The following is a 23,947-nucleotide window of genomic DNA, read 5'->3' on the forward strand; positions in this document are numbered from 1 at the left end:
AGTAGGTTTTGAAAAATCCAAGCCTACAACCTGAAGTAGGCTAAGTGTCTGATGTTGTCTACAATGTGGAACAGGTTCATTGGCCCCTGTCAGCAGGGAGGGAGTCTCTCTTTGTCTGACTAGTTTTTAATTTTCAACACTTTCTGTGGATGTAGGTTGTGTTGTATTTTCCCAACCCACCAGGCAGACGGATAACAACAAGGGAGAGCTCACACTGGTTAGTGAGGTAGACTCCATTATATTCGGATGGGTGTGGCCATTCGATTTCAGGAGACTGACACCCACCCCACCCCACCCCACCCCACCCCACCCCACCCCACCCTGAGACCTTGCATTTGATGGGTAGGTAGTAAGATTAACACAAAGACCAAAAATTTACCTGGGGGCGGGGAAGCACAATTAAATGTCTAAAATACTAACTGCAATTTTTTTTAACTTTTACTTTTTATTGTATATGTATGTGTGTGCACTGTGTGTATGTGGGTACCAGATGAGGGCATCAGATCCCCTGGAACTGGAGGTACAGGCAGTTGGTTGTGAGCTGCTACATGGATACTAGGAAATGAACCCAGTTCCTCTGCAAGAGCAGCAACTGCTCTTAACCACTGAGCCATTTCTCCAGAGCCCAGTTGCTACAATTTTAACCTGAAAAGAAAATTAAGGACCAGAGGAACATATTTTCGGACCCCTGACCCACCGGTCATTAGTCACTTGCTCCTTGGGCCATGTGCCTGGTATTCTTCTTGGTGAGTAGCAGACCTATCACATGGCTGACCTACCACATGGATGATCTACTACATGGATGACCTACTACATGGATTTATTTTTCCCCGTGTTCACAGGCACAGAGGTTTATCCTTCCACACGTGGGCGCCCCGTGCAAAGTGCTGGGTTTAAGCTATGTTTTCGTAGAGGTTCTCGAGTAGCTACAAGAACTGAGAAAAGGTAAAGGGAGCTGCATGTGCTCATGCTCTTTGAAGTGTTAAGATGAAGGATATGATCTTTGTTATATAGCATCACTCTCTCTTTGAGGCCTGCAGCCTCCTGGGATCTTCACTTTAAGAATCCAGACAAACCATGCATAAGATTCAATGACAAGGGTCCCAGTCAAGACAGTGAAGGCTGTCCCCTGCTCTCAGAGATAAGGACATCTGACATGTCTGTGGGTGTGGTACGTGTCCCCTGCCTTCTTGTGCCATCTCTGACTTGCTATGGCAGTAGCATTAAGTTCCTAGCCTGAGAGATTGGAATAGGAACCCTACCCCATCTCCATAAATGACATCTCTCTCAGTGATCATCAGAATGTCTATTATTGCTTATGGTGTCCCTGCACTGGGGATGGAGGAACTCATAAAAGCCTCTGAGACTGGACAGCTAACTTGAGCATGAGCTGAGCCTCAAGTGCACTAGCCCTGGCTCTCAAGCCTCAGGACAGAAGGCCCACAGAACCGGACAGCCCGAACCCATTTCTGCTCACTATGTCAGGGATGGTTAGCCAGGCACTAGGATGGATGCATAGAGCCCTGTGCTGACCTGTTCCCTTGGCCTCTGTGGTTTCTGAGTCTGGCCACACACCCCCTCACGGTTTTGTCAGTGGGTGATCTTTTTTGTTTGGGGTCTGTTTGGCAGTGTGAGGCTGGGGATGGAGTCCAAGGCCTCCCACTCCAATACGGAAGCCTCATCCTCAGCTGGTAGCACAACCAGCTGAGCATGTTCCACATTCCATGACATCTTTACTGGCAGGCAGATGCCTGGTGAAGATCGTAGAGATGCAGAGGAAATGCTTCCCTGCCACTGTAGGAGGGAGACATGCAGAAGGGATTCCTCCTGCTGGCTGTTTGGATTCCTCTTGGGGTTGGGAGAAAAGTGCTATTCCAAAGCTTCCTGCTCGCTGTGATTTGAATTCCTTCCAGTGAGGTCACCTGAGCAGGTTTTCTTCAGTTCTGAAATGATGAACCTGATATTGTTCCCAGCCATTCCTGCTTAGTGTCCTTGCTGGGGTGTGTGTGTGGGGGGGAGTATGTGTGTGGTGTATGTTTGAGTATGTGTGATGTGTGGCATATAGTGTGTGTACTCTATCTGTATCTCTCTGTGTGTCTGTGTGTGTTTGTGGTATGTGTGTGTGTCTGTGTCTGTAGTGTGTGTGTCTATTGTGTGAGTATGTGTATATGTGTATATGTCTGTGTGTGGCGTGTGTGTGTATGTGTGGCGTGTGTGTGGTGTGTGCAGCAAGTGTGTCTGTGTGTGTGGTTTGTGTATACTGTGTGTGGTTTGTGTATGTAGTCTGTTGTGATTTATGTGTGGTGTGTGTAATGTATGTGTGTAGTGTGGTGTGTGTGCATATGTGTGTCTGTATGTGTGTCTGTATGTGTGTGCATCCACAAAAGCCTGGTTTATTTGGCTCCTCCCCATCCCTGTTACAAACATCACTTCTTAGAATTACTGTCCCCATGATTCCATGTCAAAGGCAGCAGCCGCCCCTGACCTGTGGCCACCCTTAACATGGGTTGGTGACAACAACCCAATGACAGCTTTGGGTACCACTGGCTGAGTCCCAAATGGTCTGTAGGAAAAGGAAGGTTTCATGAAGTAGGCAAAGAGAATGGAATTGGGAGGGGTGGCAAGGAGAAGGGCCAGTGGTGGCTCAGAAAGGGGACATGTGCCCCAGGGACATGTCCAGCTTCCAGATGTTCCCAAGACCTGCATCAATATGGCCCATGCACATGGATGGCCCTACACACCTGGAGCACATCTGATGGATACAGTCAACTCAGCATCTCTCTGTCCTCAGGACCTTACTAAAGCGCACCTCACAGTGTGTCTCTTTGGGTAGGTCCAGAGAGGATGTAACAGGAGGAGCTGCGTCCTCCATGTGGAAATGTGGGACTCGCCACCCCGGGGGCTCTCTTGATGAAGTAGGAGGAGAGAGGATAAGCCAGTAGATATGGTGTTTTGTTCTCTCCCTCCTCCTCCTCTCCCCTCCCACATGGGTGGCGGTCATGAGGTGAGCTACTCTCCTCTCGCATGGACCCTGCACTGTGAGTCCTGCTGTCCTTTTTCTCAGGCATTTTTTTCATCAGGGTTGAAGTCCTACAACATGGTCCCAGAATTGTTTTTAAGTAGGTGGTGGACAGAAAGTGAATGATACGAATGAGACCACTAACCAATGGATGGGGCCATTGCCGGCCGGTGCCTATGAGGACCTCCGCCGCTGTGCGAATACCTTCGGCTCGAGTGCTCCATCCGGTCTGCTCGTCCCATCAGTGCGGAGTTTCCTAAAATCTAGACCCAGAAGAACACTGTAGTTAGACAGCGTCCATCATTGGCCTCCAGAGGAAAGGGGGAGTTAAAGCCAAATCAATCCGGATTGGAAGCGGAAGCGCTAAAGGCAACTAAACGTAGCTTTTAACTGAAAGGTTAGCTGAGTGACCTGGGAGAGAAGCCAGCCGGGCCCAAGACACCCCCCCCCCCCTTTCTCCATCCAGGTCCCTTCTGGACACACCACAGCGGGGCTGGTAGTAAAAATGAGTCACATGAGGGAGCTTTTGGTTGATGCTATTGCCTCTATAGCCAAATCCTTTGAACCAAATTGACTATGGTTTACAGTTCAGGCTCTTTTTCAGGCAAGTCTTCTGGTTTTGCTGTCCACCCCCAAGTGTCACTAGCAGAGATACACTGCCAAAGTTCCCAAAGCCCATCACAGGCAGAAGGGGCACGGAGGATTCTAGACACTCAGGGAAGTCCCTGCGTGTTACCAGCCATGATCGTGCTCCATGATGAACCTGGACTTGAACAGGCCTCCGGGCTAGAGATGTCTACCTCTCATTTGGACTAGAGGTCAGAACTAACTAACGGGGAAAGTGGATCACTAGGAATCAGGCTAACGGAGGTCATTCCCAGGCTCCAGGAGCCAGGGTGTATGAGCCTATAGCCATGGATGAGACTGGACGTCGTGGGGTGCAGGCAGTGCCTGGCATGGACAAATCACCTCGTGCATAGCTCAGAAGGAGGCTTTGCTGCCATGCTGGTGGCCCACCTGTGTGCCCGTTGACAGTTGGGGGAGGGGCAGATGTTGTTGAAAGAATACAATTACAGAGATGAATGAAGTCTCGGATGAATCCCTGCTCTGCGGTAGACACAGAGGCGGGAAAAGATTGGGGTGAGCAAAACATTGGAGACAATTTACAAATCTGAGTTTCTTCACTAGTTATTCTCCATATTTTTAAAACAGTTATAGATGAAAGCCAAAAGGGAAAAAAAAAAAACTTAAAAAGCCAAACAACAAAGACAAAAAGCCTTTGATCATACCAGCAGTCCCCCGTGAGTCCGTAAGGATCCTTATTTTGGGGGGTTGGGGAGAGATGTGTGTTTCCTGAGTTCAGATACTCGGCAGTTCAGCTAACCCTTAATTAAAACTTAGATTCAGTTGTCCTTTAAGTAAAGCAGCCGTAACCATCGCCGATTCTGTTGGGAAGATTGTTATTCCAAAGCAAGGAAACCTTCGGGATGGTCAAGCAACTGAGGAGCAATGGGGACCGAAGAAATCAAAAAAGAAAAAAAAATGCAGGGAAAGAACCAAAGAGAGCGTCCCAGAGAGTCCCCCGATGCACGCCAAAACCCGGAACCAAAGGCAAAACCAACAAAAGGATGAGCACGGATTGGTTTGGCAAGCGCGCGGGAAGGATGGTTACTTGACACACCAAAGGGCCGTCTGCCACTCGGGGAGGAGGCTGTGTGAGCCGCTCAGCTGCCCTACTGTCGGGCATGGCTGAGCTTTTCCTCCAGACACCCCGAAAATCTTCGTGGTCGCTGGCCTCGTCCCAGCCATCCCTCCTGGGCACGGGCCTCTCCGGGCTGGGCTGGGTGTCATCGCTCCTGATGACGTCACTGGGGTCCACCTGCTCCCCAAAGTCCTCTTCGATGCTGCTCTGTCGGGTCAGTGTCCTCCGCCGGGCCAGCAGGGGCCTCGGGCTTCTCCTACAGGGACAGTGACCAGGGCCTGGACTGCACTTGGCCGAGGTGCTCCTGAAACTAAATCGAGACTCTTCCTCCTCACTGCCGCAATCCAAACCACTGTCCGGGCTCCTGGTGGCCGAGCGGCTGAACCGACAGCCTCTGTCTTCCAGAAAGAGATCCTCCATATGGATGCCCGGGCCCCTGTGCTCTGCAGGGAGCCAAGATCCCTGTAGGACCGGATGTCCCCAACAGGACCGCGCTGGGCCACGCTCCATGGCCAACAAGGCCCTGGCTCTGGAGGACCCCATCCCCTGCCTGAGCAGCGGCTCGCCATGCTCCGCGTCCTCCTCAGCTACCTCAGGGATACTGAACAGTCTCTTACTGCGGTGGGGCTGTTGGGGGAACTCGGGCTGCTCCAGGAAAGCGCCTTCCAAGCTCCTAGCCTTATGGCATTCCTTGGGGACAGCATGTGTGAGAGAGCGGTTGTATGACCAGACATGAGGCAGTGGAGGAAGGAGAGAAAACACACACAGAATTAGTCTTGGCAGCGAGGCAGGGGGCAGCGCGAGGCAGCCTTTGCTCGTGGGGACCTGCGGCATGCCTGCTGGGGGCTCTGGGATGGAGCAGATGGGCCACGTGGGGGGGGGTGCAGAGCACAAGGTGAGGGGGAGCACACAGATGAGCCAGCGGGACGTCAGAGCAGACGCCATGCGGGTGAGCCAGAGGAGGAAACAGTACTTCCAGACCCTTGCCTGGTTCCTATGCTGGGAATTTTTCTGCCACCATGGCTGATTCCCTGAGGCCCAAGGACAGCCACCATTGAATGCCAAGTGTAGTGGGAGGTGGGCTCACATTGTCCCTCTGGACTGGTCCCTTTCCAGCACTTAGCACCCCAGCTGACCCCATTCACCACTCCCTTAGCTTAAGCAATAGTCAGGGGAGGAGCTAGATCCTTTACAGCACATCCGTGATCTGGTAAATCAAACAGACCCAGCGCCTACTTGGTGCCTACAAAGGACCAAGGTCCTCTGACTCCACACCTGGGATTTACCACATCTGGCCCATCTGCTCTCAGCGCCTGGCACAGAGCTGGCCACTCTTTTTTTTTTTTTTTCTTTCTTTCTTTCTTTTTTATTTTTTTGTCTTTTGAGACAGCGTTTCTCTGTGTAGCCCTGGCTGTCCTGGAACTCACTCTGTAGACCAGGCTGGCCAGGAACTCAGAAATCCGCCTGCCTCTGCCTCCCAAGTGCTGGGATTAAAGGCGTGCACCACCACTGCCCGGCAGAGCTGGCCACTCTTAAGGTTACTACATTACTCCTACATTCAGGCCTTAGCCTGCCCCACCACAGGCACCGTCCCCTGCCAGATCCTGCCCTCAGCCATCTCGTCTCTTTCCAAAAAGCACATATTTTGATGTCATCCCCCTGTTCTTTACAATCCTTTGAGGAGATGTGGCCCACTCTAGGAAAGCTGTTCTTGTCCCCTGCTGAGATCTGGGGGTGCATCTTATGATGGGTACCTGTGAGGATGGCCTTGCCCTTACTGGTCTGTGGACACCTAACACAGTCTACTAGTTGCCTCTGCCACTACCCGTGAGTCGGTGGGCACAGGACCTGCTAACCCGCTTATCTTTCTCCTTTATGGTGCCACGTTCAAGAATTTTTGGCTTAGGTGTGTTGAGCACTATGAAGGTGAAGAATGGCAGCTGAAAAAGAGGGTAACACAGGGTAGGCAGGTAAGTGGGGCCGGTTGGGGACGAAGGGTCATATGCCCTAGTCCCTCTAGGAAACCTGGCTTGGCTTAGCCAATCCCCGTCATGTAGGACTGTGGGTTCAGTCTGATCACAGCTCCTAACTGCCCTTGGCAGTTTATTAGGAGAATCTTGAAACCCACAACCTTAAGAAGCCCCGTGGGTGAGTGGCACACACCTGTAGCTACCCTGATCCTGCCCCGCTAGGATACAGCTTGTCTGCTTGTAAGAGAGGTGGGTGGGGCTATTCCTCCAGCTTCACAAGACCCTCACGGGCTCTCTGCTTTGTTCAGCAGCTCTTGAAAGGCAAAGGCTTCTAATAGCTCGTCCTGTCCAGAGAAGTTTCCGAAAAGTGGAAAGCCTTTCCCTGATCCACCCATGAACACTTTCAGGGTGGCTCCTGCTCCAGAGCACAGCCTGGGGTAGATAGAATCTGGAGATTCTAGAGAGGCCTGTGGGGACCTGCTGAGGGGTGAGGCATGGGGAACAGTGTGAACTGTACCATGCAGGGCCACATGGAGGTCCCCAAAGTCCCTCCAGGGACCTTTGTGGGGGAAAACCGTCCACATGGTCTCTATAGAGGTCCTGAGTAGACAGGAGTAATGCATGTTGTCTTCCGTCCCCCATACTGCAGGGTAATGCACTTCAGCGGAAATAAACCCTGCAGGCTTCACTGCCCCGCCCACCCAGCCATTCCCATGAAGTAGCCACCCTTCCATCTCAGGTCTCCAGTGGTGGATGGTATGAACTCTCTCCCAATGTGGGACTCTGTGATAGACATTTTGTCCTAGGCGTCCTCTGGCCTCAGCTGTATGGCTCTACCCCATGTGAATACCTCTTCCTGTGCAGTTCTGAGTGGCCCAGCCCGGCATTGCCAATTCAGTGCTTGCGTGGCAGCTACTGATGCTGTCTGAACATGTAAGGCCTGGGGCTACTTCTGCTGCTTGTAATTCTATTCCCGGTACAGTGCTGGCTGTGTGTAGGGGTTCCAAATGGATCCCCCAAACTCCAGTACCCCAGACCTCTTGGCAAAGCAGACAGGGGCAGCAGGTAGCTCCTAACTGCACCCATGGAATAATCCCAGTGAAAGGGCATAATGGAACATCCCCCAGACTCAGGGAACCCTGTCATAAGCTCAGTGCTCACCTTGAGGGCATTGTGAGAGGTACCACTGGGCCGCCGCCGGCCCCCACCCTCCAGCTGCATCTCTGAGTATAGCTCTTCCTCATCCTCCTCCATGATGTCGGACAGGTCTGACCCACGGCTGCTCTCTGTGTGGTACTCATCTCCATGGCAACAGTGGGGCTATGGTCAAAAAGGAACACAGATAGGGCTTTTTTTCTTTTCTTTTTAAAATTTCTAATCTTATGTGTATGTCTATACACTACATGTGTGCCTAATACCTGTGGAGACTAGAAGAGAGCATTGGCTCCCCTGAAACTAGAGTTATAGACAGTTGGGAGTCACCATGTAGGTGCTGGAAATCCAACCTGAGTGCTCAGAAAGGGCTATCCTTAACCACCGAACTCTCTCTCCAACCCTTAATGGGACATCCTGTACATGTCAGGCTCCTAGGCTGTCTCCTTGAGTTCTGGATCCATATTTGCTAATGCATAGAGCCCATGTTACAAAGCATATGAGGCATAGTGTATGTGCACACAGCTTGTCTTGGTGAAGCAAACAAGACCTGCCCCAACAACTTTGTCTAAGCAGCGGAGAGAGGACAAGCAGAAGTCACCCCATGTTGACAGGCGTGAGGATCCCAGATGCCGAAGAAGAGCATGCAGTGTTGGTATGTCACATCATATGATACTCAAGTTCCAACCTGTCACTTCTTTACTTCACTAGCTAAACAGAGAGGCTCAAACCCAACACTGACAATTCAGATGGCCAAGGGCCAGGGCACCCATGTATACAGTTCCACACAAGAGGACATGACAGGGCAAGAGGTCACATAGGTTGACACTGAGGGTTTTAAAAGAATCATTGAAAAGCAAACAAGTGTACACATGCATGCACATACACACAGAGACATATGATCACGTGCATATATGTGTCCACATTCAAGAACACACATGTACACTCACATATCACAATACATTTGCACATACTCATACAGAGACACATAAATGCACGGGAACACATGCTAGCATGACTATACATGTCCACACACACATCCACACACATTTCTATATACAAGGTCACATGTGCACAATGATACACAGGAATTCAGACACATGTACTCACATAGCAAGCACATGTACCATATATGAGCACACGAATAAACATACTCACGCACATATGTACCAAACACATACACATGCATACACACACATATAAGCATACACAGAGACACATAGAAACATGTACACACATGTGCACAGACATAGACACACAAGAACACATTTTCACATGGAAATAATCACACATACATGTACATATTCATGCACACAGGCACGCACACAGGAACACACACATGTCAACAAACACCACATGCATGCATACATGCACATACACAGACAAACAGCAACACATGTACACACCATGCACACTCAAACACAGGCACATACACTTGTATACACATGCACATACCAAACGAGTGCAAGTACATAAGTGCATGTGCACATATAAACATACTTATCCACAGGCACACGCATACATATATGAACACAAGGGCACACACACACCCCCAGAGCAGGTTAGGCCAATGTCCTCATGCCTCTCAACTCCTATGCCTCCTGCTAAAGCCACAGCCAGCCAAGGCCTAATGCAGGGGTGCACACTCTCACCTGCTTGCCCAGCTCTGACCCTTTCAGGAAGTCATCCACTGATGTGCCTCTCCTCTTGACCTCGGGGGAGGCGTAGCCATCCTCCTCATCTGAGTTGGTGTATTGCCCGGGACTGCTTTGCTCTAGAAAGAGGCTCCTTTTCTCTAACTTGGGAAGAGAAAAGGACAATGATGAATGGGTGTGTGTGTGCGGGGGGGGGGGGGGGGGGAGGTTCTGGCGGGGACACCAGGAGCATGCACTGTTGTTATTCTGGGCCTCAAGTGCAAGGAGATCCTCAGTGGTACCATGGGGAGGTCTCTCAAACACTGAGCCCCGCAGCCTCCTTCAGGGCAGATACATGAAAGGGGCTATAACCCCTTAAGTACATGACTCTAGGCTGCTGCTGGGTCCCATGAGGTCCAAGCTCCCAAAGCCAGCTCTTCCCCTCACCTCTCTTCTTCCTGAGGCCTGGATCACTCTGAGCTTCACTAGAGCGAACCACAGACCTCGGTAGGAACCTTCATCATCCACTGCTTGCCTCACCTTTAGTTTGGACAGTGACTAATGGAATTGGAGCATTAGCCTGGGAAGGGTCTCTGGACCGACCTAGCAGCCACTGGGCTTTCCTGGGGGCCACTCTGAGGCTGCACTGAGATCCTCAGCCTCTTGGCAAGCATCAGCCAGTCATCCCAGTGAAAACCTGGTTCCAGCTTCCCTGAGCCTCAGAGCACCCTTCACAATTGAGGCCTCAAGTTCATGCATATGTATTGTGTCGGTAGCCACTGTTGAGTGAATCAGATTTCACAGGCAGTCTGATACTCTAGTGTCTTAAGAGGTACTGGAGGCCTGAGGTCAGGGTAGCTCTATGCCCTCTTGGGGATGCACAGGGTTGGGCGTGTGTTAGAAACATCCTGTGAGGCACCTGCGACCCCAGTGTTCACCCTTGGTCATGTATCCTCACTCTCCTGACCCAGGCCCTGGCCAGAGGAAGCCTAATGGGAAAGAACACCTCGGCCTCAGCAGACAGTCCCAGAGGTGACCATCTTGAGACCCACAGGGCAGCCTGAAACCAATAGGCCCCGCTGCCTCCTCCGTGGAGAAACTCAGGTTTGCCACAAATATCCGAGCACCTGGCAGGTAGAGACCTGGGAGAGATAAGAAGGTCCTGGGGCCAATTCAGTCCTGGGTCTTAGTCCCCCAGGCCTGGTGGGAGAGGCACCTTATAGGTGATTTATAGTACACGTCTCATTAGCCATGATGGAAGCATGCCCCAACCTTACTCCTAACCACAATCTCCACCGTTACAATAACCCCCTCCCCGCTCCAAAGCATGCATACATATGCTTAGGTTAGAATGTGGTATCAAAAGAACAGGCCCCACCCAGTCAGGACAACAGTCCCAGGCTGACGTCTACAGTGCTCTCTGGTAGAGCTGTCTCTACCTGCCAGGTGCAGAGACAGGTCATAGGACACCCCAAGTACAGAGATCAACCTGGACAACTTACCCTGTGGCTCTCAGCCATCCTCTGTGCAGCTTCACGGGCCATGGCCTTGGCGACGGTGGTTGACACGGGGGCGCCTTGTGGTTGAGGAAGGATCCGGCTGGGTGAGGGTGACCTTCTGCCGGGGCCAGCGCTATGCATGTCAGGTGGTTCTAACATGTGGCCATGTGCAGGGCCCGGTGGGCGGCTCTGCTCCCAGGACTCATCCACTTTGATGTGGGGACCCAGGTGTTGGTCTTTGGTATCCATGTCACTTGCTAATGGCTTTGGTGGGGGAGCAGTCCTCGGGTGGGGGGCTGGAGGCACCAGGAGGTCCGGGGGGATGGCAGCAAGGGCAGAATCCATGGACTCTCCCTGTGCAGACAGGGTACGCACACTCACGGCCTTGGCCTCTAGGCTTCGCAGCCGGACCAGCTCCACGGCCGTGCCATCTGCTGTGGGGGCGATGACCTCAGCCACCTGCACACAAAGAAAGCCATGTCACTGGCTGTCAGCACGTTTTTGACCCAGCAGTGGCCTCTCCTGAAGGCAGATGCCTGGCAAAAAGAAGCCCAATATGTTGAGCCCCCCCTCCCCCCCAATCTGGCTCACCTCCAAAGCTGGCAAAGCCAAGGAGTTTCTGGGAGCCCAGGACCCAGGTCAAAAAAAAAAAAAAAAAAAAAAAAGATCAAAAGAGCAGAGCCTTCTTTCTCCATCTCTGGATCAGATCCAGGGTCCCACAGGGATCTGAAGGTGAGCCTGTTTATTGCCACAGTTGGAGGGAAGGGAGGGACGGGTCAAGTAAGTGGCCTTCCTGGATGTGCATGGAACCTGCCCTGGGAAACCCCATAGCCTGCAAAAAGTGAGTCATGAGTCATGGGAGAACCGGCTGGGGCCTTCACTCCCAGTCAAGCAGCCCAGTCTGTCACTGGAGGGAAGACAGGGGTAGCAACAGCTGTGGTGGTTTGAACAGGAAAGACCCCTTAGGCTCATATACTTGAATGCTTGGTCACCAGGGATTGGTACTACTAGGAGGTGTGGCCTTGCTGGAGGAAGTGTGTCACTGTGGGGTGGGCTTTGAGTCCCTTCTCCTAGCTTCCTGGGAGACAGACAGTCTTCTCTGCTGTTTGCCTTCCAAACAAAGATGTACAACCCTCGGCTCCTCTAGCACCATGCCTGTCTGGATGTTGCCATGCTTCCTGCCGTGATGATAATGGACTAAATCTCTGACCCTGGAAGCCAGCCCCAACTAAATGTTGTCCTTTGTAAGACTTGCCAGGGCAATCGAAACCCTAACTAAGACAAGGACTCAGGTAGGAACCAAAATATGATGGGACAGTCCTCAGGGTGAAGACTCAGTGGGACCTCATGAAGCCTGGTGGAGACTTGGAGCTGGAAGATCCTCAAATTCTGCCCTTGAGAATTTGTTCCCTCCTTCCCCTAAGCCCACCCCTTACAAAGTAGCACTTCTTAGCCCACGCTCACCCTCTGCCCTTTGGCATACACGCCGTATCCTGTGACATTTGCTCCATTGGACAACCCAGTGGGAGTCAGTGCAGGGGGCTTCCAGGAGACCTGAACGGAGGCGGCGGTGGCCCCAGCTTGGACGATGACGTCTTGTGGTGGGGCTGGAGGGCCTGGAAGGAGAGAAGGGACAGATGCTGTCAGGGCATGGTCCTTGGGCCTTTCTTCACTTGGTCTATCTCACCTGGAAGTGGAGATCCCCACATGATTGACAAGAAAGAGCGGGAGGACAGAACAGGAAGGGGATGCTAATTGGAAGGGCCCCACTTTGCCTCTGAGAAGCCTGCTCTTATAGTCCCAGTGAATGGGATTCCCTCTGCCAGGGGACTTGGAAGCCAAGCAGCCCTGGCTGGTTCCAGTGGGAAGATACACATGTCTCTTCCTACCTTTCTTAATTCTCTTCCTGTTGGCTGGCTCTCTCTCTCTCTCTCTCTCTCTCTCTCTCTCTCTCTCTCTCTCTCTCTCCATTATCAAACTCTAGAGACAGCACACTTTGACCTCACCACATCCATCAAACCATTCTATGGAACTGGGAAAATGCAAATCAAAATGTCCAGCCTGACCTATATGAACCATGTTCACTGGGTCTTGCAAAAAAAAAAAAAAAAAAAAAAAAAAAAAAGTGCTAGCCAGAGCTACTAACTTAGGTAATGAGTAAATACTGGCCAGGTCTGGAAGTCATTCTGGTGGTTGTGAGGTACCCAATATGCCTTCAGATACTGAGGACAAAGACCCTGCTTCTGTTTGTTTGTTTGTTTGTTTGTTTGTTTGAGACAGGGTTTCTCTGTGTAGCCCTGGCTGTCCTGGAACTCACTCTGTAGACCAGGCTGGCCTCAAACTCAGAAATCCGCCTGCCTCTGCCTCCCAAGTGCTGGGATTAAAGGCGTGCACTACCACCGCCCGGCTTTTTTGTCGTTGTTGTTTGTTTGTTTTTGTTTTAACTCCAGGCTTGGGGTGGAATTTCCCACCTCTAACTGAGAATCCAGGTAGCTTCATTTCAGAAGGAATGATCTCATGACCACAAGACGAAGGCCATACATGTCACAGACCTAGCCATGGCATCCCAGAAGAGAATACCACTTATCAGGAACCGTCCTATGCATTTTGCATGTTTTGTATTATTTGGCCCTCACTAGGAAGTCTCCACACATCATTTTGTAAACGAGGAGATGGAGCCTCAGAAAAGCCGCTGTGCTGCCTGGTGTTAGAAGCTGGATCCTTCTCCCCAGCGTGAACCTGGGGCCCAATGGCCCGGATGGATCCCCCGAGATTCTACCATAACGGAGGTGTCAGAAACAGCCTGGATCAGAGTTCATGTTTCCCTGGCAACTCCTGAGTGATCTTTGCCTAAGGAAGATGTGTTCAGAGTGAGCTGCAAAAGCCAAAGCCCTTCCTGGAGAAATCTTCCGAAATATTGTGAGGGACAGTAGGGATGGCAGCTGACTCATCACAGCGGCAGTGACGGGTCAAAGGTGGGATGACATTCTCAGAGACATGGAGCATCCGGAGCCCAGTACCATAAGAAAATATATTTGAAAAAAAATTGAAGGTTAAACAGTGAGTTATTTTAGATAAACAGAAGCATAAAGACTCTAAAGGGAACCCGTCTGGGCTAAAAGGAGATGGCAGTGGGTAAGAACTCGGCAGAGAGGCATAGGAAAATACAGTGTAAATGGCAGACGCATTAGGAAATATGAAGGACCATTTTCTCAAATTCTTCAAAGAATGCATTATCTGAATAGAGAGAAAAGCAACGTATTAGGGAACTGAGATGTGTTGTGAGGTGTTTGAGCTGAGAAATTGGCTCTAGAAGTGAAGTTGCCCACCTCTACTATCTCAGACCTACACATGTTTGGCTCAAAATCTCCTCAAAATCCTTCTGAGGATCAGCCTGGCCTGGCTCTGGAACACACAGAGAGAAAAAAAAAACCCTGCAAACAGTTAAGAGATTAAAGGCCTTGTGAACAGGTAGACGGGAAACCATTTCCAGCAAAGTTTACTATTTATACCACAGTATTAAAAAATGTCTGAGGAGAAGAGAGAGAGAAAAAAATGGGGCCTCATACACAGAGAGAAAACAACCTGGAACTGCAGCAAAGCTGCCTCAGTTTCTCTAGCCAGTTTCTGTTGGGTGTTTGCCGCCCCTGATTTGATGATCTTAGCCCAGTTGGTCCTTCTCATGGTCTAGCCACTTCAGTCATCCCGGCTTGGTGGGTCTCTTACCTGTCTGTGCTTTTCACTATCGGCTAACTATGCCCTTAACCGACTCACTCACAATGAGATGTCCAGCTATGGTAATTCTTCTGCAGACATACGTACAGAACAGGTGCTTTTGGCATGCGTGAAAGGCCAAGCTCGAAAGAGAACTAAAGGAATCATGTTGTCATTTAAAGCAATTTGTAGTAGGCTACATGTATAGGCATAGCAGGTAACCTCTAAAAAGTAATATCTGGTGTTATTCACCCCACCTCAAAAAAAGTCAATTGTAGAGAATAAAAAAAAAAAAAAAAAAAAAATCAGCCTGTGTCTGGAAAGCACTGTGGTAGGGGTGGGGGTGTTAGAGCTCGGGGGAGGTGGATTTGATCAGAACACATAGTACACGCGTATGAAGAAATAAATATAAAATGGGTTTTAAACAAATGTTAACCCCAAGAGAAAGCAGGAAGAGGTTAACAACGATGTAAAGAACAGACAGGACCGGTGCAGAAGAACAGATATTTAGACTTAAATCGTCTTATCAGTAATCAAAGGTAAAAGAGAGAAAGACAATGTGGTTAAAAATCAGAGGTTATCAGGCCAGGGCGACTCAAAGAGCCCACTGCATGCTACTTGCGAGAGGTAGCCTCAATGTATAAGGACTCAGGGAACTTGAAGGTAAGTGTTGGAAAAATACTACACGTAAATTCTAGCTTCCGAAAGCTACAAACACACAAACACCAGACAAAATAGACTTAAGGGCCATCAAGAGACAGGGTGGATTGTTGGTTATGAGAAAATGTCATCAAAGAGAGTTCAACCTTTCAAAAACATGACACAACTACAAGATAAACTCCAAAATAACATAAAGAAAAAAAAAATAATCAAAGGAAAACAGTTATTGTCTCCAACTTGTGGGTCAAACAAACAAAGCCCAGGGAGAACATGGGATACTGGGAAAGCTCTTCTAAGTAATTCGATTGTGTTTACTGTCATTCCCTAGAACCGTGGGGCACACATTGCTTTAAAATACACAGGAATATTCACCAGGGCAGACACTATCCATACAGCAGGTTTCAGTCCCCCTGGATTCACACAAGAAACTGTATCCAACCCTGAAACAATTAAATTAGAAACCAGTAATAGTTGCCGGGTTTTCTCTTTTGACTATCAGATATTGGAAACTAACCAGTCTGTTCATAACTAGAGTTATAAAGAGTCTACCTGGATAATCAGAATATACTTAACAATAACAAAACATGTGGATAAACAATAAAGAAGCTTGTGTGTCTAAATATTTATATTTAGAAAACAACACCTTTCAGTTAGTTCTCTGTTTCACCTAGACACCACGAGCCAAGACAGAGGAGCCAGGTAAAGCCCCAAATCAACAGACAAAAAAGACACTCAAATCTAAAACTATAAAATGCAAAACTCAGCTAAGACAAAAGCTTCGACAAACACATGACAATTCTCTTCACAAGAGACAAATGTAAATTTCCAACCAGAATTCAAGGGGAGACATGATTATGGATCTAAAGACTCTTAAAGAATAATATAGCTGGCCATAGTGACACACATACCTTTATTCCCAGTCTTAGGAGAGCAGAGGCAGTCAGGATGTGAGTTCCTGGCCAGATGGGGTTAATTAGTGAGACCCTGTGGGGAAATTCCTTGAAATACCACAGTTGGCCCGTGAAGCTTCCATTCTACACAAAGAACTACAGGTAACAAAGGAAGGAAAACAGCAGGAGAAACAGCCTTTCCCCAGAGAAAAGTACACCAATTGGCTATCCACTACCAAATGGTCAGCCCTGAAAACACACACAAGTAACATTACACAAACTGAGCAGGCAGTATCTAGTGTGTGTGTACACATGTGTGTGTGTGTATATATATATATATATATATATATATATATATATATATATATATATATATATATATATATATATGTTCTGCATATATATATATGCAGAAAAGAGAGGAAATGGAAGGGAATGATGTAATATTATAAAGTTAAAGAAAGGAACGTACTTAATCCAAAAAGACAAATAAAAGATGCAAAAGTTAAATAACCCCGTGTCAATTAACTACCTTAACACTGACACTTCTAGCACTTCCTCAGAGAAAACAGTTGGTCTGCACACCTTCCATTGCATCCAAACATGAAAGAGAGATAATGTTGATGCCACTAATAACTGTACAGGTGCTTGCAGATGACATGATTTCCTAGTCACTGCATGAGCCCTGCAGAGGCCTGGCATCTGCACCAAAGGACACTACAAGACAATTGTACACAAATATCCTTCGTGAACATAGATGCAAAAATCCCCAGTGAGAGTGGAGAGATGGCTCAGTGGTTAGGAGGACCAGAGGACCAGAGGACCTGAGTTCAGTTCCCAGCACCCCTGTCAGGTGGCTCTCAACCACCTGTAACACCAGCTCTAGGGATCTGATGCCCCCTTCTGGCTTCCTTGATAACTGCATACACATAGCTCACATACCCATCTAAACACACACACACACACATACACACACACACACACACACTCACACAAACATACACACACTCATAATTGAAAATAAATCATTTAAAACAAGTCTCATCTAGCTATAAACATGAAAGAAAGTTCCACCCTAGAAGTGTGAAGTTATTTAATATTCAAAGTGGCATAATCACCATATTCACCGAATAAAAAATAATCATGACTTGATAGATGGAGAGATGGCACTTAATGAAAATTTAATTCAACCTTCATAAAACTCTGGGCACACTGGGGATAGAAAGGAAGTGTCAACTCCTGATAAAGAGCAGTGTTCTAGTTTCCTTTCTGTGGTTTCGATAAAACAGTAACCAAGAACAATTTGGACGAGGAAGGGGTTTATTTGACTAACACTTCTAGGTCACATCCCATCACTCTGAGGGGATTTGTGGCAAGAAGAAGCCATGAAGGAACCCTAGTTACTGGCTGGCTCTTTGGCTCACATTTAGGTAGCTCTCTATATACAGCCTAAGGCTACCTGCCTAGGGAATGGTGCCTTCTACAGTGGGCTGGACACTTTTGTACCAATTAACAACCAAGGCAAGCTCCCCACTGACATGCCATAGGTCAATTGGATCTAAGCAACTTCTCAAGGCTCTCCTCCAACATGACTATGTCTGTGTCAAGCTCTAACTAGAACACATAGAGAGTTCTTGTGACCAATGGCCAACAATAAATTATTACACTGTTTTTCCTTCATCATACCTAGAAGCTGGCAACAAAGCAATCCTGGCTGGCAGCAATCACAAACCAGTGGAAACGTTTTCTTGTATCAGAACTCTGTTGCACGTAAAGGACTCATAATGGTTGTGTGAGAGACACTAACAGAGACACTTCCTTCCTCTCTCACAAAGAATTTCCTTTCTTTGAGCCCAACTTCACCCTCACTTCCAAAACATCCCTTCCGGGCAGGCTGCAAAAACACCCCCACAGGGATAGGGCCAATGGACACTACACCTTTCCTTAAGCAGGGACCTGTACATGGGCATGACCAAGTTTTCATGACATGTTTTTTTTCTTCTCATCTTTCCCCCGGAAGACAGTCACACTGGGTTGACAGGACTCCACCTCGTCTTTTATTCTTCTCTGGGACATATAAACACTGTCAAGTGTATACATGCATATATATGCCCTGCACTTGTGTGGGCTGCCTCCACCTCAGAAGCCTACTAGGATGTACAGGTATGTACAGGATGTGCAGATCACAAACACTCAAGGAGACTGGAGCGGCAGCTCACTAACGTAAGAGTCCTGGGTCCTGCTATACCAGGAGACCTCCAGAAGCCTGATGTGTCTTATCCCTGAGCACTGGAGAAGGTGAAAGTGGTCACACTCTCTCCCAGTTACAGCCAAGAAGGCAGAGCCCCGGGGCAGCTCTGGTGAACCACTTCATCTTTTGTAGCATCCACCAGTAAATATTTATGTGTTAACCAAAACCATGAAAGAAGGGAAAGCATTTGAAATGTGAGCTCTTCGACTCATGATTCCTCTTGTCTATAGTTGGAGGAGGTATGAGATGTAGGGTGTAGCTGTCCACTCCCAGAGGTGGCCTTGCTCCCCTCCTGTCTATTATATTACAGGACAGTCCCTGACAGACCAAGTGCTAAGACCATGGCCCCAAATACTATGTAAGCCCCAACTCTAAACTCATGAAGAGGCATCACGTTCGGAACTTCCTAGGGCATTTGAGGGCTTTCAAGGATAACACAGACTCCTATGGTCACCTCTTCTTGTCTTTCCCTATCCATGCAGAGTATGCCCTGGCATCCTTCCCTCATGGACCCCAATGAGGATATGGCTCACCTGCAGGTAGCGTGGAGAACTCCACACAGGCCTCCTTCTTTTCTCTCTGCTCCAGCGGCAGCTGCCAGGGCATCTGGTGTGGCTGGGCCAAGACCTTCACCTTGTAGGCCATATTAGGCCTGAGGTTGAAGAATTGATACTTGTACCTGGCTGCCTTCACGATATCCAGTTCCTCTTCATTGAGGAAGATGATATGGCTGTAGTTACTGTTGGTAGGCAGCCACGAGAGCTGGGCAGAGATCTGTGTGATGTTGTCCACACGCAGCTGGGATGGCGCCACCACCACATCTTTGCCCACCAGCAGCGTGCACTGCAGCTCGTCCGAGTTGCCCCGGCTCGTGACACACTGCACGGAGATGCGGTAGGTGCAGGCGGCTGTGTTAAGTTTCTCGATTAGCGCCTTAGTTCTCCTTCCCAGGGCGAGGCTCATGCGTGTCTCTTTGTCCACCAGCACGTTATAACTGCTCACGGTGCCCCAGCCAGGTGGCACAGCAGGGGGCTCCCAGCCCACGATGACACTTTTGGCAAGCTGTTTGATAAGGGTGATTTTCCTAGGGTAAGGCACAATGTCTTCTCCGATGTCGTCGATATTCACGTCCAGGGTCCCCCCACCATTGTCGGTGATCCCCGAGTCCACTTGAGTTGGAGAGTGAAGATTAAGTATGCTGTCACGCTCCAGACTAATGCCAGAGTGGTTGAGAAAGTTCTGGTCCTGTTCACTCCCCAGAGTACCAGCCAACCGTGACTCATTGTCCTGGATAAAATCCACAAAGTTGGAGGGCACCAAGCCCCTCTGCCCATCCAGAAGCTCTCCTGTTGGGTACAAGGACAGATATCACTCACCATCCTCCAGGACCCTGGGATCCACAGCACTGGCACATACCAAGGTATCACTGAAGTCCACACGCCTGTCCCCTTCATGTCCTCTGCCTGCAATAACCTCACCCATCACCAAGCGTGGTTTCCTGGTTCAGTCCTATGAAAATCTGGCTGTACACAGGAAGCATGTGGCAGTAACCAGGAAACTGTTTAGTAAGGATTAGAAACTCGTGCTGACTGAATGCCCAGCACTTGGAAAACCCTGGCAGACAGTTAGTGCTCAATAAATGCTAGGACAAACAAACATGTCAAATCTATGGCTTTGGGAGATTAATAAATGCCTATCATTTTTTTAAATCATGTGATCAGGGATGTAAAGGTGGCTCCTACTAAGTAAACCTCCAGGGCACTTGTGTTTCTAGTGTCCACCTGACAGGAAATGGACATACTAGACTGGGTTTCAGAGTCATCTGTTAAGTTGTGTGGCATAAGCAAATACACCAGTGGCTTCTGCAGAGCAGCCTAATTCCTTGTGTGTGTGTGACTGAGTGTGCGTGTATGCATGTGTATACACACATACACATGCATGCCTGTCTGTATGTGTGCATTTATGCGTGCACATGCCTGTGTATGTCTGCATGTGTGTGCATGCATGTACGTGTGTATGCATGTCTCTGTGTGTATGTGCATATGTGCACATGTGTGTATGTGTATGTATATATGTGTGTATGTATGTGAATATGCATGCACATGCCTTTTTGTGTATGTGTGTGTGCGCGCGCACGGTAGAAACTGCCAAAAGTAGCTATGCATAAGAGCTTTGTGCTCCAGCACAAAAACAAAATACTATCTTCCCTACTCATCACAGAATATCCCAAGAGAGGCCAGGTGACCCTAGGAGGCTGGGGCACCATGACCTTTGGTTTATTCCCTACCAGATCCCCCTGCCTTGGGGTGAATCTGTGACATGGCCTATAGAGGGCAAGTCTGCCACTCAGTGAGGATTCCTATTCTATTCCTAACCTCTACTTAGGGTGTAGGTCTTGAGGCAGTCAATCTTTTGTACTAAAGAAGTCTGGCCCATGGAAATGATGGTGGTGCTGATGTTGATTGCAACAATAATGATGGGGGTGACAGTGGTAAGAATGATAATATGGTAGTAGTGGTGAAAATGGTGGTGCTGGTGATGATGTAATAAGGATGATGATGGTGGTGCTGGTGATGATGTAATAAAGATGATGATGTAATAAAGATGATGATGTAATAAAGATGATGATGTAATAAAGATGATGGTGTAATAAAGATGATGATGTAATAAAGATGATGATGTAATAAAATGATGTAATAAAGATGATGATGTAATAAAGATGATGATGTAATAAAGAAGATGATGTAATAAAGATGATGATGTAATAAAGATGATGATGGTGATGATGGTGATACTGAATAGTGGTAGTGATGGTGATTGATGTAATAAAGATGATGGTGGTGCTGGTGATGATGGCGATTGATAATGGTGATGGTAGTGGCATTGGAGATGGAGGCGATGAGGTAATTATGATGGTGGTGATGGTGGGTATGGGGATGGCGGTTGTGATGGCAACAGTGATAATAGTATCCAACATTTACTGAGCAATGTACCGGGCTCCATTCCAAGCACTTCCTAGCATGCAGTCCCACCTTCCAGACACAGTAAATAGCCGAGGCTATTGCTATGGGATAGACTGAGGTATAGAGAACAGGAGCAAGTCCCATTGTCACAGACCATATAAGCTTTGAATGATGAGATCCTTGGAGCTTTTAGCAGGGCACAAAGCATGATGGGAAAATTTCAGGGATTTCAACCAGGCCATCTGGCAATGGAACCGGGCATTCCATTTCCCCCACAGTGAGATACACTGGGGATGCACATCCAGAGCCACAGTGCTGCCCAGGGCAAGGGCTGCCCACTCACTCGGCCTCAGCTAATGATGTCACAGGAACAATGTAACCTCCCATAAGTGGGCATCCGGAAAATAAGTCAGGGCAAGGGCTGCCCACTCACTCGGCCTCAGCCAATGATGTCACAGGAACAATGTAACCTCCCATAAGTGGGCATCTGGAAAATAAGTCCCAGAGCTTCCAGGTACTCTGAGAAACAATCCAAGCTCATGGAAGAGAAAACCTCCCTCCCACTCAGGATACTAGGGAGAGACCAGGCTTTCCCACAGAGCAGAAGGCCAGGGGATGGCCAACTCCCATCCAGAATCTGAAAGTGGGGTCTAGAGAGATGACTCAGTGCTTCTGAGCATGGGTTACTCCTCCAGGGGACCTGGGTTCAAGTCCCAGCACCCACACCATGACTCACAAACACCTGCCACCCTAGCATCAGGGGATCCGATGCCCTCTTCAGACCTCCACAGGCACAACACACATGTGCACAGATATACATGCAGGCAAAACACTCATACCATAAATAAAATAAAATAGAACCATAAAGCTGATTGCGGGAAGCAGCATCCCTGCAAGTACCACTGTCAGGCTAAAAGCCAACAAAACCAAGGCCTTCTGGGAGAATAGAGCCTAGTTCCTTTCTATAAACTCTGGGGGTGACTGGAATGGGATAGGGGTATCGGGATATGAAGCTGAACTCCTGAGACAACAAGAATCTTGAGGTCCCTATTGATAGGGGAAAAAAATCACAATTAGGTCACATGATGGCTTCAGCAGAAAGGACACTGATGGTACATTGGGGAGTACACTGGCCCTTAGTTTCTACCAGTGCCTCGTCCTTAGAAGACAGATAAGATTTTTTTTTTTAAATGTTGGTCTGTATAGAACATGTACAGAGTCTACAGCCTGATTGCCGCTGGCAGGGTGTTTTCAGTCTCTGTGTGTGTGTGTGTGTGTGTGTGTGGCCACCTAGGAAGGAGTTCCAGTGTACAGGAGGAGACACCCAGGCTATGTGCAAACACTCCATGGTTTTAAAAGGGGCTGGAGCATCCTTGAGGTGGAGCGTCGACCTGTTCCCCGTGGATAATGAGAGCATCCATCACCAGCAGTGTCAGCACACAGCTGCCCAGCAGCTCTGCCAAGACGAACACGCAAGGCTCCCAAGTGCCAGCCGTCTACTGCCATTAACACTTAGAAAGCCAGCTTCACTGTCCGGGCAATCATCACAGAGGCATCTCTGGGGACGGGGAGAGACAGAACAGAGAGCAAGCAGCCAGAACATGTGGGAGCCTGGTGCATCTCCCAGGGCCCTGGCAAGCTGGTCTTCTGCATGGACCGAGTCAGTGCCCACCAACTGCAGCGCACCCACAGACCTTCATAGAACCCATCTTCATCCATATCTCCATACACGTAGAGGTACTTTCCTGCCGTGAGAGGCAGCTCAGCTTCCGGGTTCTCATTGGGCCCATCGAAGGGGTTGTAACTGCAGGGAAAAGCAGTTTGTACATTAGTAGCCCTGGCCAGGGTCTGTCAGCGTGTGGTTCCTCAGGCCTAATACACCACTAATGGTGCCACAGTTCATGCTAGTGAGATTCTATGCCTCCTCCCAAGCTTCCTCCGGCTAGCTCACACCAATGGGTTAAAGGTCATTCTGAAGCCATTGAGATCTCTTTGAGTCTGCCATCTTGTCCAGATATCTCGTTCCCAGGTGTCTCTTTCACCTAAACTACGCATTTCCAAACTAGTGAGCTAGCACAAAGAAAAGGAATGCTGTTGGTTCTATTTTGAACGATTCGTTTCTTTCTGTGTATGTGTCTGGGTGTGTATGTGTGCACGTGTGTGTGCAGTGTCTGCAGAAGAGGACACTGGATTCCCTTGAACTGGAGTTACAGGCAATTGTGAGCTGCCTGATGGTGGTGCTTGGAATTAAACCTGGGTCCTCTGGAAGTACATCCTGTGCTCTCTGGACCAGTTCTGTTGCAATATGTATTAACTCACTGAGGTAGAACATTATACATACTACTTAACTTTTTTTTTCTCTTACAATGTAGCATACGATATTTCTACCTCATGAAGTCTGCATTGCCTTTTGTGGTGGTTTGAATATGCTTGGCCCATGGGAAGTGGCACTATTAGGGGGTGTGGCCTTGTTGGAGGAAGTGTGTCACAGTC

General features: G+C 48.8%; 1 protein-coding gene across 9 annotated transcripts in view; it reads right to left on the reverse strand.

Moving 5' to 3' along the window:
• Rimbp2 (RIMS binding protein 2) overlaps positions 1–23,947 on the reverse strand; it is a 192,793-nt gene that overhangs the window by 19,407 nt on the left and 149,439 nt on the right. For 6 of the 9 annotated variants that reach the window (XM_076922982.1, XM_076922983.1, XM_076922984.1 and 3 more), the window contains 8 exons: positions 23,149–23,258; positions 19,025–19,837; positions 12,441–12,592; positions 10,980–11,435; positions 9,496–9,642; positions 7,853–8,011; positions 4,701–5,411; positions 3,165–3,282 (listed from right to left, as the gene is read on the reverse strand). In XM_076922982.1, the coding sequence (XP_076779097.1) occupies positions 3,165–3,282; positions 4,701–5,411; positions 7,853–8,011; positions 9,496–9,642; positions 10,980–11,435; positions 12,441–12,592; positions 19,025–19,837; positions 23,149–23,258 (2,666 nt within the window). The remainder of the gene's footprint in view (positions 1–3,164; positions 3,283–4,700; positions 5,412–7,852; positions 8,012–9,495; positions 9,643–10,979; positions 11,436–12,440; positions 12,593–19,024; positions 19,838–23,148; positions 23,259–23,947) is intronic. The other 3 variants (XM_076922988.1, XM_076922990.1, XM_076922989.1) reach the window with 1 other exon arrangement.

Source organism: Arvicanthis niloticus, chromosome 24 (assembly GCF_011762505.2).
Source record: "Arvicanthis niloticus isolate mArvNil1 chromosome 24, mArvNil1.pat.X, whole genome shotgun sequence".
NCBI classification, from domain to species: domain Eukaryota; kingdom Metazoa; phylum Chordata; class Mammalia; order Rodentia; family Muridae; genus Arvicanthis; species Arvicanthis niloticus.